Below are 17,645 nucleotides of genomic sequence, written 5' to 3'. Positions count from 1 at the left end.
ACATTCTGACATATTTAACGACGTAACACGCTGTCGTAGTGGCTTACTAATTTTGTGACTGCATGGTAGAAGGGGTTAAAATTATTCTTCCTAAATTCTTCTGTCTAGGTGTGTCTAGTTTTTCATTTCCAAGGGTTGCATTTACATAAAAAGCGCGGATTTAGCTCTGTATCCTAAACTGAAATTGCTTATGCACGTTTCTTATCAGGCGTGTGTAAAAGAGCCTTTGGTTAATGTATTATATCCTAATTGTGATTTGCAATACTTTTGAAACCGGTTTACCGTATATATAATCTGCTAATCGAGTTACTCCATATATCTGCAAGGGTTCTTTATGTTAATGGTTTGCCTATAAACTATGAGCATATTTATAAAGCCCAAAAAAGTAATGAAATGCAAAATTCAACCTGAAGCCTTGCGTGTTTTGCTATCGTGTGTTCTGTGTCAGACGTACTCTGTTACGGTTAGTCTTTAGAGGGCCAATTGATCTAATGCAGCTTCTAAAGGCTTTCTATATAGATGATGTCATCCTTTTAGCTGCTCCCCTCCCACTCCCCCCTCCCCATTAGATCTCATCTTGCTGCGATCATCCAATCGATGCAGGCTTCTCCATAGGGAGCTGCTTGGAGAAAAAGATAGTAGGCTAAAGGACTTAAGCTTTATGTTTTACTAATACTGTGAGAGTGATTTCTCTTATTTATTTATTTTTTTCTTCTGCTTTTTTGTAAACCAGATTTCACTGTGTGATTTTCATGGAAAAATGTATTTTTGAATTGTTCCTGCATTTGTCTAAAGGCTGGTTGTTGCAGCATCGTTTCTGCATTGCACGCTTCCAAGGGGGGCTACGCTTTCCAATCTGCTGCTTCACACTGAACGAGGAAGAAAGCAGATTTAGTGCCTGTGTCAGTTTGTGAAATCTTATGGTCTGCTTGAAGTGTAAACCGAAACGCGGACCATGGAAATATGTGATTCGGAATCGTCGCAGTGGTCGGTGCCAACGCTAATTTCCGGCATTACATGGCAAGGGTTTTTTGGCCGTGGCTGCTCCTGAGGTCTTTGTGTTCTGTGCCTTTTTGGAAATCCGTTCTTTTCATTGAAATCTTTCTTCTTACATCTTTGGTCCTGAGTGACCCGGGAAGCCTCTCGGTCTCTCAGGTTGCAGTAGTTCATCTTTTTGCTTCAACCGCTGGAATATTGGAACATTTCGGAATACATGTCTACAATTGTGGAAATCACAGCGAGAAGCTCGTTCAAAAGAAGTTACGGATTTTGCTGGTTCTGGCAAATTCACTTAGTTCCCCACAATCTCTTGTTTCTGGATAAAGAGAAGTTTACTTGCTGAGGAAATGGCTTTCCTTGTAAGATGCTATGCAAACTGTCTTCAGCCTTGGGCTTCCAAAGTAAGCGTTGATATACTTGAATATGTCCATTATTAGCTCTGCTTTTGCATTAATCTTTTTCATATAACATTATTTTATTACTGTCCCAGATTACATTTATTTGAACTCATTTACATGCTTATGTTCTCCTATGTAATATATGTTGGTACCTGCTGTATGATGATTGCATCGTTATGGTGAATAGCTCTTTAAAAGGGACACCTAATCCATCACTTGCACTTTAATGAAAATACATTTGCCCCGTTCCCCTGCCCCCGAGTTATTTTCTGTGCACCTGACATACTTACCACTTACTTATACTTTACTCCTGCATTGAGGAGAACATTGCTAGGGGGGGGGGGGCGGGTTATAACAAGTCCCCACGTGAACATGCAGGGAAAGTGCTTACATTGATTTCAAGCAGCCAATCAGTGGCAAGAATTGTTAGACATGGAGGATGCTGGGAGCTGCAGCTTCTCTCCAAGGTTTTTGTATTTTTTTTATACTTGTACTCTAAAATGCATTCTTGTTTGATGAGGCTGTCGGGGACATTAAACTGTCCCTTCAACCAACCTGGCGAGATAAAACAATACGTTTTAAGGAACGTAATGTAATATGTAACAAATGGAATACGATTCCCGTAATTAAACCGGTATTCTTTCTAAAGAGCAGTAGTGGCAGACTTAAGCAGCATGTTTTATTTCTTCTTTCCTTAAACAGCAAATTACTTTAAATGAACGGCTTGAGTTGACCCCGCTACCTAAACTTTTTATCAAGCGACCGTAACTAATTTCTCAGCGCATTAATGTTTTTTTTTTTCCCTAGATATCTTAGCAAGAGGGTTTTGTTACCGTAATGTTATTCACGTGATCATCTTGTGACGTAGTTACATAGGCAGAAAAGAGACAAGCGTCCATCAAGTCAGCTTTCCCACATCTGTTAATTGCTGTTGACATTTATTTTTTTTATTTTTACTGCATATTGCAGTAGATGTTGCATGGATTCCAGTACATTTTACTGCATGCATTCTTTAGATATGGGAATTTAGGGAATTGAACTTCTGTCTTTAACTCCCCTCCCACTACTGCTCCATATGACCGTGAACTAGGCCACACATCTCTGCATCCTATGTCGGTAATGTAAGATACTTTATATAGAACATTACATTGTGCAGCAATGATGAATATGATGGTGCTATATAAATAAAGAGAATAATTTCTACTTGCCTCCTCCTTGTGCATGTTATTGTAGAGGAATGTACATTAGATTTTTTAAAACCAACCCATAATATAGACACATATGTAACTGAAAAGAGCAGGGAGGTTTTGTCTGTTGCAGCCCCCTGTTGGTCCATATGGTTAAATTACTGAGAGTGGTGATTTATAACACCATAACCTCAAAGCTGAGGTAGGCAAAAAGGTTGTTATGCTATTACGTAACCCATAGGATTGAACTACATAAATCATTAAAGCTTTTCATTTGTATTACTTAAAGAAGAAAAATGTAGGGGAAAAAAGGCAACATTTATAATGGAACATTAGTGGCTGGAACATTGAGCCTTTCCACATTTAAGTTGCTGTTCCACCTACACTCTTAAAATGAAATATTCCTAACACCGTTGAATATTTCCTAGAAAATAATCTTTTAATCATGTAAAAACTTTACCTAATTCAAACACATTTGGGATCTCTAATGAACCCCTTGCTGACACATACTGAGGACAGGAATGCAGATGATTACCATGTGATCATCTACAATGGAGAACCGTATAACAAGAGGAAGGAAATAAAATAGTAATATTATATATATGCACCCGCACACTGGCCATTTTATTAGGTACACCTGTTCAGTTGCTTTTTAACACAAATGTCTAATCAGCCAATCACATGGCAGCAAATCAATGCATTTGGGCATGTAGACATGGTCAAGACAACTTACTGAAGTTCAAACCGAGCATCATCAATGGGTTAAACTGCTGGGATTTTCATGCATAACCATCTCTAGGGTTTACAGAGAATGGTCCGAAAAAGAGAGAATATCCAGCGAGTGGACGAAAATGCCTTTGTTGAGGTCAGAGGAGAACGGGCAGACTGGTTTGAGATGACAGGCAACAGTAACTCAAATAACCACTCGTTACAACCAAGGTATGCAGAATACCATCTCTGAACGCACAACACATCGAACCTTGAAGCAGATGGGCTACAGCAGCAGAAGACCACACTGGGTGCTACTCCTGTCAGCTAAGAACAGGAAACTGAGGCTACAATTCTCAGAGACTCCGAAAAATTGGACAATGGAAGACTGGAACGTTGCCTGGTCTGATGATTCTCGATTCCAGCTGCGACATTCAGATGGCAGGGTCAGACTTTGGCGTAAACAACATGAAAGCATGGATCCATCCTGTCTTGTATCAACGGTTCATGCTGGTGGTGTAATGGTGTGGGAGACATTTTCTTGGCACACTTTGGGCCCCTTAGCACCAATTGAGCATTGTTTAAACGCGACAGCCTACCTGAGTATTGTTGCTGACTATGTCCATCCCTTTATGACCACAGTGAACCCATCTTCTGATGGCTACTTCCAGCAGGATAATGCACCCTGTTATAAAGCTCACATCTCAAACTGGTGTCTTGAACATGACAATAAGTTCACTGTACTCCAATGACCTCCACAGTCGCCAGATCTCAATCCAATAGAGCACCTTTGGGATTAGGGCTGAAACAACGAATCGATAAAATCGATAATAATCGATAACGGAAATCGTTGTCGACGATTTCCGTTATCGATTAATCGAGTGATCGATTCGTTGTTGGAGCACTCGGCTCCTTTTACTTACCTCCGCGAGCGTTCCCCGCTTCTGCTACACGCTCTGCAGTCTCCGCCTTCTAGCTACGTGACGGATGTGACGCGTTCCGGAGGTAAGTATTCTTCATGTCTATGTGCACAGATCGCACAGAGCGAATCGCTCTGTGCGAATGGAGCCATTCGCACAGAGCGATTCGCTCTGTGCGAGTGGCTCCATTCGCACAGAGCGGTTCGCTCTGTGCGAGTGGCTCCATTCGCACAGAGCGGTTCGCTCTGTGCGAGTGGCTCCATTCGCACAGAGCGGTTCGCTCTGTGCGAGTGGCTCCATTCGCACAGAGCGGTTCGCTCTGTGCGTGTGGCTCCATTCGCACAGAGCGGTTCGCTCTGTGCGAGTGGCTCCATTCGCACAGAGCGATTCGCGGGGGTGGGGGTCCACGGTGGGGTGGGGGTGGGGTTTCAGGGGATGCAGGGTGTGAGTGTGGGTGCAGAGCAGAGTGGGGGTGGGGGTGCAGGGCAGAGTGGGGGTGGGGATGCAGGGTGTGAGTGTGGGTGCAGGGCAGAGTGGGAGACTGGGTGCAGGGCAGAGTGGGGGTGGGGATGCAGGGCAGGGTGTGAGTGTGGGTGCAGGGCAGAGTGGGAGACTGGGTGCAGGGCAGAGTGGGGGTGGGGATGCAGGGCAGGGTGTGAGTGTGGGTGCAGGGCAGAGTGGGTGCAGGGCAGAGTGGGTGCAGGGCAGAGTGTGGGGGCAGGGCAGAATGTGGGGGCAGGGCTGGGTGCAGGGCAGAGTTGGAGACTGGGTGCAGGGGCGCAGTGCAAAGTGCTGGGTGCAAAGTGCCAGTGCTGGGTACAAAGTGCCAGGGCTGGCTGCAAAGTGCCAGGGCTGGGTGCAAAGTGCAAAGTGCTGGTGCAAAGTGCTTGCTGGGTGCAAAGTGCCAGGGCTGGGGCAAAGTGCTGGGTGCAAAGTGCTGAGTGCTGGGTACAAAGTGCTGGGTGCAAAGTGCCAGGGCTGGGTGCAAAGTGCTGAGTGCTGGGTGCAAAGTGCTTGCTGGGTGCAAAGTGCCAGGGCTGGGGCAAAGTGCTGGGTGCAAAGTGCCAGGGCTGGGGCAAAGTTTCTTGAACAGTAATAGTCCACCTCTTTTCAGAATGTTTGGGGTTATTTTGTTTCATAAATATTGTGTTTGGGTTCTTGTACTTTGAAAATATTGTTTTTTATTACATCATAACAAAATAAGAATGTTAATGTAAATTTTAAGTTGTTTTTTAACATCCAGTTCATTAAATTATTTTAAATAAATGAAAAATTTGCATATTGTTTTTTTTATCCGATTAATCGATTAATCGAAAAAATAATCGGCCAACTAATCGATTATTAAAATAATCGTTAGTTGCAGCCCTATTTGGGATGCGTGAGATTCACACCATGCATGTGCAGGCGACAAATCTGCAGCAACTGCGTGATGCCATCATGTCAATATGGGACAAAATATCTGATGTTTCCAGCACCTTGTAGAAAGTATTCCACGAAGAATGACGGCAATTCTGAAGGCAAAAGGGGGTCCAACCCGGTATTGGCAAGGTGTACCTAATAAAGTGGCCAAGCTGTATCTTTAGAATTATTTCAGTAACTTGCTTATTCTCTCCCCAAGATGTTTCTGTAAGATCCACAATACTTACTGTCACATACTTTTATTTTTTTCAGCTGCCTACAGACCTTTCCAAGATGCATCTTACAGACAACCCACATGCCCAGGTTTCTCATGTTCCCTCCAGTCAATCCGTATGCAGCATTGCCAGTGACTCTGGAAGCAGCAGCCTGTCTGACATCTATCAGGTAACAGAATATATATTTTCCTTCTGACAGTTTCTACCTTCTCTGATTGTTGTCTTGGGAAAAAAAGCTTCTAAAATGTATAAAATGTTTGTCAAGTGTTGTATGCCACTTTGAAACACTTTTGTGTGTTTCTTTAAAATGGCATTAAGGCCAAGCCGTCCTGTGCACTTTGATGCACGCAATCGCTTGAGTGGTCCCTTTAAATATCATTGGCGTCCCCCCTTGCAAGTGCAAGTTACCACAGAGGAGGTGTTCCATTGCAGATTCTGCTAAAAAGGAAATGTTGTTTTTCGTTAAGCTTTAATTAATGCATTTTAAAGTACTTACAAAGTACTTTATTAAACATTCATTCTGTATGAGGCTTCCTCGAGCACTGTAGTACATTTAAGTGGAGGGGAAAAAAATTGGGACAAGGGACAAAAAAAATTAAAGGGGCACATTAATCTTTATCTTTTTGCATAACTAAATGAATGAAATTGCCCATTGCTTTAGTTTTCAGCCTGTGTAATTGGGTTAAAGAAAGTTGGTCTAAAATTTAGGAAGTGACTTCCAGGTGTGTTTTTTTTCAAGTGCCCCTCCAAGCTAGAGAAGTAAAATACTATTTAAAACTGAATAAACCGCCAATATCTCAACTAAATATAAGGGTGTTGGGGTGGGGGAGCCAATGGAAAGGACAGCTGCCCCCTCTACTCACTCATTGGAGGCAGCAGGACCTGCGTACTCCTTGCTCTGATCTCCACTGGCAAGCACAGAACACAGTAGCTATTTGTACTTCACTAGATTATGGTTGTTCAAATTGTTCTATTCCTGGGATAAGTGCCAAGTTCTCTTAAAGGTGGTTGTGGGAGATGGTACGTGAACACTTATACATATAAGTTGAAGGGTTTGGGAAACGCTGCCCTGCAAAAAATATATCTAGATTGTCAGAAGTGGGGAATAGGCATAGTCATGTTCAGGACAACATTTCAAAACTGGAGACCTGAACTAGAGGAAACAATCTAAATCAGAACCATTACAATAATCTGAGTTATCAAATGCTCGCCGAAAGGAGGTAGCCATCAGCATCACGTTTACAAAGGCACTATAAACCCTTCGTATAAACCGGCCAGAATAGGCCCTCAGCTCAGTTCTAACTAACCCCTTAACGACCATTGGCGTGTCAGGCACGTTACGTACATGCATCTCCTTAAATGACAATTGATGTACCTGGCACATCATGGGGTTTGATTTGGTTTAGAAAGTGATCAAAGATAGCTTTATTTTCCCAAACAATGTTGCTGTAATGCATAGATATTGAGGGATTCAGCAACACTGAAAACTCCTGCGGGGGCTGGATATCATCAACTGGTGTTTTCATCAACTGGTGTTTTCGATGATATGTAGACAATTATCCTTAAACAAAGCCATTTTTAGTTTATTTTACCCAGGTAAACAGAGTAATCAATGGAAAAATACATACCTATTTGATGAACCTAAGTAAATATACCTTTAAATGATGGACATACCATAGAGGTCCAGCGTAACCATCCAAGCTAATTTTGGAATATAGACAAACTCGATACAATCTATCAAAAGAAAACTTTCAAGAAACTTAACAAGCTACAAATATAGCTATTTAAATACTTACACTGAAAACATGGAAAAAGAATACCCTCAATGGGGAGTGCATATCCGAGTCCATATTGACATCAGTACATTAAAACACAACAGTCTCTGTAAATATTGTTGAAATATTATTACTGGGCTCATGAACAGACTGAAAAGTAAGAGGGAGCTAGTAAGCGAGTTTAGGGGATTCCATGGGATAGGCAGAGAAGTTTTTGTATATGAACGTGTGATACTTTTCTCCATATATTGTATGCTATACAGTACTGGGATACCTTACCATTACACCAATGGGGACTTCTATGGTGTTGCTTTCTAAATGCATAGACATTAATATAAAGTTGGTCCCCCCTTTGCAGCTATAACAGCATCGATCCTTTTGGGAAAGCTTTTCATAGGACTTTTGAGTGTTTTTGTGGGAATCCATCCAGTAAAGCATTTGTGAGGTCGGACACTGATGTTGGACAAGAAAGCCTAAATCAGTGTGTTTGCTTATCTTTTATTGTACTCTTCAAAATGTCACAGTTCCAACTCGAACAGCAGGTAGATTGAGAGAACATCTGCTGCAATATCCACTCCAGACGCAGTGGCCTTCTGCTCCTCTGGGAAGTACCGTAAAAAACACGAAATGGACAGCATCCTGTACACGGTCATCTGGTGTCTGTCCTGCAACCTACTTCTAACATTCAGGGCTATAGGGGTCCAGGATCCGGAACTACTGTAGACACCCAACTAGGGAGTGTGTGAGGCTCTTTAATACCCCCTTCCTGAAGCTTCAAAAACATGTTTGGTAATAGACTACTTCAGGATCCCACTTTTAAAACCAAAGGTGGTTCGTCAGGAAAAAAAATACACGTTCGTGCAATTAAATGTAATTTATTATGTCAAATGATATAAAAAAATGGATTTAGCTTTGGTTAGTTCAGCAAGTGTGGGGGAAGCCCCGTGTCGGCATCAGCCATCACCTGTGATTGAGAATACAGATTGGCTGGACACAAAAACACAGTCAGCCGTTCCAGGGGGGATTCAAATGAATAAATTCACAACAGAGCTTTCTATAGTCTCTAGATAGGGTGGTGACGGTACGTGTGTCTCCCAAAGGACAGCGGTCCAACATCCAGCAGTGTCTGTAGCGCTAAAAAACCCAATCAAATCAAGGAGAAAGATGGAAATGAACAGCTACATGAGCACTAAACAACCATACAACACAACTCCCATCACAGGGGACGAAATCTAACCCCCTCCCAATCCATAAGTGAAATCATACAGCGTTAACCTCTTCAGTGCCTTAATCACATCAAACCTTTGCTCTGCAGCTTTTGTGATATGATCATGGCTGTCTTTGGTCTCAACAGAGAGACGGTAAAAAAAAGCTACAACCAACTTGTGCTCATGTTATTGCCATTGACATGAGCTTTGTGGAAATGTGTGCTTTTGTTATTTTATAGCAGTTAGAAATGTACTGCTTTTGTACTTCTCATCTCGTCCTTCACACAAATGGATTTAGTTCATTAACCTTTCCTGACCTGATGCCTCCTGGGAAATGTAATGTTTTGGGCTATGCAGCATTATGAGTCCTAAGAACCTCCATCCACAGTCAGTCCACTAGTGTTTGTTTGTGGGTGGGTGTGTGTGTGTGTGTGTATATATGTGTATATGTGTATATACATATATATACATATATATACATATATACATATATATACACATATATATACATATATATATATATATATATATATATATATATATATATATATATATATATATATACACATATATATATATATACACATATATATATACACATATATATATACACTTTCTGTTCTTTCTTTTTTGGTCAGTTTCTCTTCCCTGAGATGTTCTCCCATTTTGTTTTTCGCTTCTTTTTCTGTGGACTGTTAAATGGAAAAATCCACTTAAGTAAATGAATTGTTTGTACCTAGGCAATGTATTAAAGTAACAAGACATTTCAAAGTTTTTATTGTTTTAAATGTTTTAATTGCTGACAGTGCTATTTTGGAACACACGCACTGAAACTATTGCCTTGCGCAATTATCCAATGCATACGTTTATTTTACGGAAATACGTCTCGTGGTAATTTTACAAAGTCAATAAAGCCAATAGTGTTTCAGAGTGTGGCTTTCTAGATGTTTCGTTTGGTAGCCACATAATATTCCTTGACATCCCCCGTTTGGAATCATATGCAAATATGTTTTTTGTGCTTTTTATAGCAATTGGTGGTGGGTACGTGGTTTGGCTGATGTGATTAGTGGTTTTGTGGATGGGCGTTATTCGAAATCAGTTAACATCTTAACGACCATAGGACGCAGTATTACATCCTAACCATCGCATGCTAAGTGGACATTATAGGGCGTTCTCTGGTTTTTGCAGAGACGTTGTCCTGCGTGTACATGGTAGATAACTCATAAGACAGTCTGGGGTCTCCTCTGTCAGCATTTTTTCCCTGTTTCTTATAACATACAAATGGTACAAAAGGGAAAAAAATCAGTCACTTGGGTAGGAATAACCCTGAGCCATGAAGTGTTTAAGCAAAGATCATATTCTGGGGAAAAAAAACCCAAAAAGGTGATATAGATAAGAGAAGCAGAAATAAGTGACTGTGTTACTGCCTTATCTTCTGTACATATCTGTACAATATGTACTCTTTATACCGCCTACGCTTCCGAACAAATATCTTCAATACAGGATGTATAATCTGAAAAAGGCTTGTTTTAATAGCATTCGTGATCTCAAAAAAAGTTATCTTATGGATATTTTTCAATAAAATCAAGGTGCAATATTTATAGTGGCATTTAAAATGATAAATATGTCCAATAGAATTTAAAGCAAGTAAGTTGACCATAGTACATTATTTTGCTTTATGGCCAAATAAGAACCAGCATGGAAGTCTCAACCAGGGGATTGCTCTCTGAAAATGTGGAATTTAAGACAAACTGCTAAGGGTACTCCGGTTTTTGGGTGCAGTGTCAGAGAAATGTACATTATGCCATTTACATTTTAGGCAACAGAAAGTGAAGTTGGAGATGTGGATCTCACAGGGCTTCCTGAAGCCCCTGTAGACTCTGATGATGAAGAGGAAGAAGATGAAGATATCGATAGAGCGTCAGATACATTGCTCAGCCGAGATATTGTGAGAGAGTGTCTCGAGAAGGATCCTACCGACCGAACTGATGACGATATCGGTAAGATTAAAAACATGTTTTCATACCAATGCTTCCTGGTTTGGGAAGAGGCAGCCAGACGAGGACTTCAGTTAGACAGAAGCTTAATTTGCTAATTCTAATAATAAAGTAACATGCTCAACATCCATCTATATTGCACACACAGTCAATGTTATAGTTTCCAACATATCCCATGGTAGGCTAACTTAAGAAGTGGTTCAATTTTTGCTAATTTTGCTAAAGAAAAATTAGGGTTAAGTACGAGCGTTCACTAGAGGGGCACCATTTTAGACTGTTGTAGCCGATTTTGAAGGCTAAACTCCCATCACGTCCTCATTGTTCTGGACTAGCATCTGACAAATTGCCTCTCTACACTACAATCCCTTACTAGAGGGTACAGAGTGACATTAAGTAGGAGAAAAATAGCTGCATAGTTTGTATTAAATGTATTGTAATGTAATATTTTATATAATGTTCATATAGCATAACAAGATGCTGTTACTATAACCTGTGGTTACACCATGCCAATATAAGTGGGCTTGTTTTTATAGAGCAATTGTTGGAATTTATGCATCAGCTCCCAGCTTTTGTCAACATGACCATGTCGGTCAGAAGAAAACTTTGCTCTGTTATGATCTTTGAAGTTGTGGAACAAGCAGGAGCTACCATCCTCCATAATGGACAAGAGGTAAGTTACCCAATATGTTGTTTTATGTGTACTTAATTGTGGTCAAATACCCAATTTCATATATGGCAACCTGCTTGATTGGAAGCTATCAATATCACCTTCAGTATTACTTATGCTATCAAATATATTCTTAAGTGTTCGGTGTTTATGCTGCCTTTCATGTTGGTGTAACGGCATTCATTTGTGGTCATGTGCTGCTTACAATTATTTGGGCTCCAAACTTGCTGTTACCTCCTTTGCCAAGGCAGCAGGGAATCCTCAAGGAGTCTCTTGTCGGCAGACTCGAAGCTCCATGATGCAAATCCAGCTGCATCCAAAATGGCGGACCGGCGCAGTCAGAGGCTTACCACGCATCCACGATCTGGTTAATAGCTTAATGTGCATGTGTGAGCCACAAGTTAAAGAAACATCTTTCCTATTATTCTCCACCCCTCCAATCAACTGTAGGCCATCTTTATGTAGAGCAACAATTCTTTGTCTGATCCTCGGAGAGTTCTGTGCCATGAGGTGCCATGTTGAACGTCCAGTGACCAGTATGAGAGAGTGTGAGAGCCACAAACCAAATTTAACACACCTGCTCCCCATTCACACCTGAGACCTTGTAACACTAACGAGTCACATGATACCAGGGAGGGGAAATGGCTAATTGGGCATAATTTAGACATTTCCACTTAGGGATGTACTCACTTTTGTTACCAGGTTTTAGACATTAATAGTTGTGTGTTGAGTTATTTGGAGGGGACAGCCAATTTACACTGTTACACAGGCTGCACACTCACTACTTTACATTGCAGCAGAGTGCCATTTCTTCAGTGTTGTTACACGAAAAGATATATAATAAAATATTTACAAAAATGTGAGGGGTGTACTCGCTTTTGCGAGATACTGTAGATACTTTTTATGCTCTTTAGTTTGTGTGCTTCCCTAGTTTGTATGATTTTTGTGCTGTGCATATTTGCGGGTTCTGACCAGAGCTTCATGTTTAGCAGATCCTCCTTCCACCCAGGTTCCTCATTGATGGTCTCCAGAGAAGGCTTTAAATTGCTTGAGAATATCATTGGTTAAAATGCAGTACAGTCCCAGCAATTCACCTTTGTAAACAATATAGTCATGAAAAGTAAGATGGGAAACTTTGCGTAGTTGTTGGCTACGTTATTTATGGCCGTATAGTGTGAGGGAATCCTAAATATTTATACCTCCAGGTGTTTTTTTGAATGGTATTTGCTGGCTATGAGCTGAACTCTTGCTTTGTTCTGTGTACTTGTGCTTTCTGAACTTCCTGCACATGATCCATGGAATTGAGAATGTGGATTCAGTAGCTATTATTGATACAATAAGGAAATAGACTAGAAAATTGTCAAACCAGGATCCTATTTATACAGAAAGGACGGAAGTCAGAGAAGGAAGAGGAGAGTCTAGAGACAGTTTTGAGGAACCTTAGAAATTCGAAGTGAAATGGTTGTTTGCATAGGTGTGAAGCAAAGACCCCCTAGACAAACACAGCAGTTTGATCATCTGGTAGTTGAACACTGAAAGATGAATCTCTTTATTGGGGATTTTAATCTCCCCTATCTCCAGGAGAAACTATTTAAAATGTGTGGCAGCAGAACATTGCATTAAACGTGTTAGTAAGACTAAAAGAAAAAATAAACCACTGTTGTACTCTGAAGACGTATAGAAGAAGTATGAATGAGATGTGAGAATATCAGACTCGCTGCCTGAATAAATATGTATGCTAAATTTTTACAGAAGTGGCGAAAGGACCTCATTTATGGGGGGGGGAGTGAGACGCATAAAACAAGTGTTTACAGCAGTTCTGCAAGAACTCTCCAAAGTAAAAACAGATAAATCAGACCAGATGGGATACACCCAAATTTATTAAGAGCTGCAGATTGTTCTGGCAAAAGCAACAGAATTATTTAACTGACAAAAGTACTTCCAGAATATTAAAAGCTGGTAATTGTACCATGTTACAAAAAGAAGTAGAGAAGCCTTGGCCAGTGTCAGATTTAGTAAAGATAATACCTTTTATTGGATAACTGAAGTATAATAGATTGAAGGCTTTCAAGCCTAGCTGTTGGGAAATTCAAGTTTCATGATAATAAAGAGTGTTTATAGAACTAACCACTTGGCTCAAAAAGTGAGAGGAAAAGGAACAGAAACGAACCCTAAAATTACCAAGCTAGAGGTCTGCAAATTTACCAAAGCTGTATTCTTCTTTTCTTTACATTTACTTGCAAAGCTGAATCTACAGAAAACCAAACATGGCGTTTGGTGCCTTAAACAAGGGTAACAAGGTGTGCTGTCTTCTAACAAACAACTTAGAATGAGGACTCTAATGTGAAGTTTACACTACGTTAAACGTAGAAACGGGAGTAAAATGACCCACTCAATGAGTTTTGTAGACTTACACCTAACTATAGTTTTTAAAGGAAAACACAGCTATTGATCAACCTCCAAACCGGAGGTCTGGCTTCAGTGAGAGATTGGGTTGCAAGCGATCATTGTTCATTGAATTATAATTTCTTGAAAGGTGTATGATCTCTCCACAGCTGGACTCTTGGTACGTTATTCTAAACGGCACTGTGGAAATCTCCTACCCAGATGGAAAAAGTGAAAATCTGTGCATGGGAAACAGTTTTGGGATCAATCCATCTTTGGATAAGCAGTACATGAATGGAGTTGTGAAAACGAAAGTGGATGACTGCCAGGTATGTCGCAACCATGACTTCGATATTTTTCTTGAAACTTTTATATTTAACTATTTAACTATTTATTTAACTATATGGATGTCCCATGCAGCCTCGTAATTATTTACTATGTATTTGGAAAGGTCATTCCCAGTGGGGCCTCTCCTGCATATTGCATAGTAATCATATGTAGTTTTTTGAAAGTCGTCTTGTAAGATATGGCTTATGCAAGGCCGGCGTAACTGGCCTCCGCGTGGCAATGTTTCGATCCGACTACAGGATCTCTTTCAAGCCTCTAGTTGGATGGAAATGTTGCAATGTCGTTTTTTTAATTTTGTTGTTTTGGATCAGGTAGAGTCCTATTCGGGCACCAAGAATTTGAGTGCTGCCTAACATGAGGATTGCTTCTTAAAACATAGTTAAATGTTTCAACTCCCTCCCACCACTGTCACAAATAACTTATTATTTAAATGTATTAATAACGTGCTCCCTGGTCTCTTCAAAGTTTGGAATGGCCGTGTGCAGTGATCGGCTAAACAATCATAACATAAGTAGAGGCGCACAGGTCAGGTCTTTTTGTAAAAGCTTATTTTAAATATATAAATATATTTTGTTGATCATACACTGTTCTTTTCTCACTTCCTTGTATCATGTGAGTTGTTTATGGTTCCTCTTTACTAACAAACAAAAAACTCCTCATCTTGTTTTATAGGTTACATTTTCTTTTTTATGTTGTATTGTTTCCCAAGCAACTTATCTGTGGCATCATTGCCCCTTGCCTCCCCTTCAACATACACTATGGCACACGTATCTAATCACACTTATACATATGTATACATGCTAACACACACTTACTCATACTCGGTAACACAAATGTATAAACTCATTCTAACACACACACTCCCTCTGACACCACTCATGCTAACACGCCATCTCACCCCATTTACATATACGTGCTCACACACACTTATACATACACATCTGTGTGTGTGAGCATAGATGTGTATGTATAAGTGTGTGTGAGCATAGATGTGTGTGTGTGTACACAAACACACACACACACACACACACACACACACACACACACCCTTACACATACAAATTCAAGCAGGGTCATGTGAAGTAGCCTGACTCCTCGTGACATTTCAAAACTGTTTTGAAAGGGCCTTTCCGATGTGGACCCGTCACAGTTGTGACCCCTGTAGTTATGTCACTGCCAATTAACTTATAATAAAATGTAACAGTAAATCTTTCTGGTTTTAGAAAATGTTAAAATAACAGTCGTTTATTGAAGGAGGTGACCTAAATTACTTGGATCATAAAAGGTGAAAGAAATGCACTTTGTGAACAATTGTAGATATGTACAGATCAGAAATCTTTTCATTTACTTTTTTACGAATAGGGAAGTTTTCTCAGAATTTGACTTATCAGCACTTATAATTCACATTTTGCTTGCCTGCTTTTAGGAAATGAACTTTAGTTTTAGCTCAGGGTTTCATTTCCAGAAACGCTATATTTCTGTCGCGTTTCTTTCTGTCTCCATGAAGTGCTTTTTGGGGTGGCTTTAAACTGAATCATGAAATGGTGCGAAAACTGGCTAACGGAGTATGGATCAGACCCATATCGAATGACCTGTCGCTGTTGGATTGTATATGCCCGGCGCTGGTGCACGGAGATATCTTTATGTATTATAGGTTTCTTAATTGTCCACACATTTTTCTGGGACAGTTCGTGTGTATAGCACAACAGGATTACTGGCGGATATTAAACCATGTGGAAAAGAACACCCACAAGATTAAAGAAAGAGGAGAGATTGTTATGGTCAATGAGCACCGGGAGCTGGATCGCAGCGGTACTCGCAAAGGTCACATAGTTATTCAGGTAAGAGATGTTTAGAATTTGTTTAGGTTGTTAATAGAATGGTTGTTGTCTTTATCCGTGTATCTGTTTAAGGGTTCGACATTTTAATAGTTTGTGTAGAAACCTTGTATATGGAACAATCCAAACTATATCTATTATTTTAATCAATTCGTGACAAAAAGTGACATGCAGACAGGTATATGTTCTAGTGATCCACAATAAGTTTATTAAAATAATTATACTAAAATGTCATCGTTTGGACACACGCTGTGCATGCTGCTATCCACCGCCTACAGTGTATGCTCAGATTACGCTTTGCGGCTGTATGCTTCAACTCACGAACCTCTAGCGTGAGAACTAGCTGCGTACCCCTAACATTTCAGCTGTCAAAATCAGGACGCCTGTGCCGGGGTCTGGATGGAGGTGGGAAGGGTCATGCGGAGAAGTAGCAGGGACTTGTGTGGAATCAGGTGGATTCCAATCATCCCCAAAAGCCACCTTGCTGTGCCTAGATTCAGAGTGTCACTTGGGTGGCTTGTAGAGGACTTTACTGTAACAGCACAGACCTTTTGATTTAAGAGCTCCCTCGGCCGGTCTGGTGCAGATCAGAGGATCTCCCAAGCAGGTCAGTGAGGCAGCTAAGTGGGACAGTGCTAGAGGATCAGGACTGTCCCCAGAAAACAGGACGCTTGGAGTTATGTAAATGTGTCCTTTCATCTAAGCATGCGCTAGCAGTGTTTTCCCAATTTAAACGCAATAATTCAGACTGAATCAAAGAAGCCTTGAACATCCGCCATTTTATTACTAGTATCAGAAATATGTTCTTATGCAAAAACTGTTTTAATAAGTGTTTTCAGGCAGCTGCATATTCGCCGTATGTATGTGTTCAGGCTCCAGGTCTCCAGATACAGGACGTTTATTGGAACCAAATAAGATAAGACCGGTGTGTACAGCACTGCGTTTTATGCCCAAGGATTGTTTTCCTGGGTACGTCCCCCTTTAAATAATCTAACACCTGGCAACTTATAATAATGGCACACATGCTAGAATTATTTATTGCAGCAAGGTCCTTTATTATAAGATATGTGAGCATAGGGATGTGGATGGTTTAACCCATTGCTGTTTGCAGGTCCCCAGACTTCATTTGTGCTGTATCTAAAGAATTTTACAAATGTTGGTAAATTTACAAAGCCTGGTGGGACAGAAAAGTTAGCTGATTAATATAGCATGGCTTTATATTTCTCTTTAAATGCTTCTACCTTTTTTCTTAAGCGGAACATGCTGTCCTCACAATATATGTTTGAAATGATCATTGAACGTTTACCCGTTTTCTCAGCAAAAAGAAAACATGGTATGTTGTATGATTTCGTTATGAATTTGTTTTCTTGTATTTTAGGGTACCCCTGAAAGACTCATAATGCACTTGATAGAAGAACATTCCATAGTTGACCCAACCTACGTAGAAGATTTCCTCTTAACTTACAGAACATTCCTTTCAAGCCCATTGGAAATCGGGAGCAAACTGTTAGAATGGTTTCAAGTTGACAGTCTTCGAGACAAGGTTGGTAGATTCTCAGAAACAGAGCAACAATCCCAACA

At 40.5% G+C, this 17,645-nt stretch overlaps 1 protein-coding gene across 8 annotated transcripts in view; it reads left to right on the top strand.

Moving 5' to 3' along the window:
- The window catches only part of RAPGEF6 (Rap guanine nucleotide exchange factor 6), a 66,462-nt gene that overhangs the window by 23,572 nt on the left and 25,245 nt on the right, over positions 1 to 17,645 (top strand). For 7 of the 8 annotated variants that reach the window (XM_053463313.1, XM_053463318.1, XM_053463311.1 and 4 more), the window contains exons 7-12: positions 5,884 to 6,015; positions 10,649 to 10,829; positions 11,360 to 11,496; positions 14,049 to 14,207; positions 15,915 to 16,067; positions 17,443 to 17,607. In XM_053463313.1, the coding sequence (XP_053319288.1) occupies positions 5,884 to 6,015; positions 10,649 to 10,829; positions 11,360 to 11,496; positions 14,049 to 14,207; positions 15,915 to 16,067; positions 17,443 to 17,607 (927 nt within the window). Of the gene's footprint in view, positions 1 to 1,231; positions 1,401 to 5,883; positions 6,016 to 10,648; positions 10,830 to 11,359; positions 11,497 to 14,048; positions 14,208 to 15,914; positions 16,068 to 17,442; positions 17,608 to 17,645 lie in introns of those variants that run through there. The other variant, XM_053463316.1, reaches the window with a different exon arrangement.

The sequence above is a fragment of the Spea bombifrons genome, chromosome 4, assembly GCF_027358695.1.
Source record: "Spea bombifrons isolate aSpeBom1 chromosome 4, aSpeBom1.2.pri, whole genome shotgun sequence".
NCBI lineage: Eukaryota > Metazoa > Chordata > Amphibia > Anura > Pelobatidae > Spea > Spea bombifrons.
The sequence above is the reverse complement of the archived record's forward strand: the minus strand, read 5'-3'. Positions and strand labels throughout refer to the sequence as shown.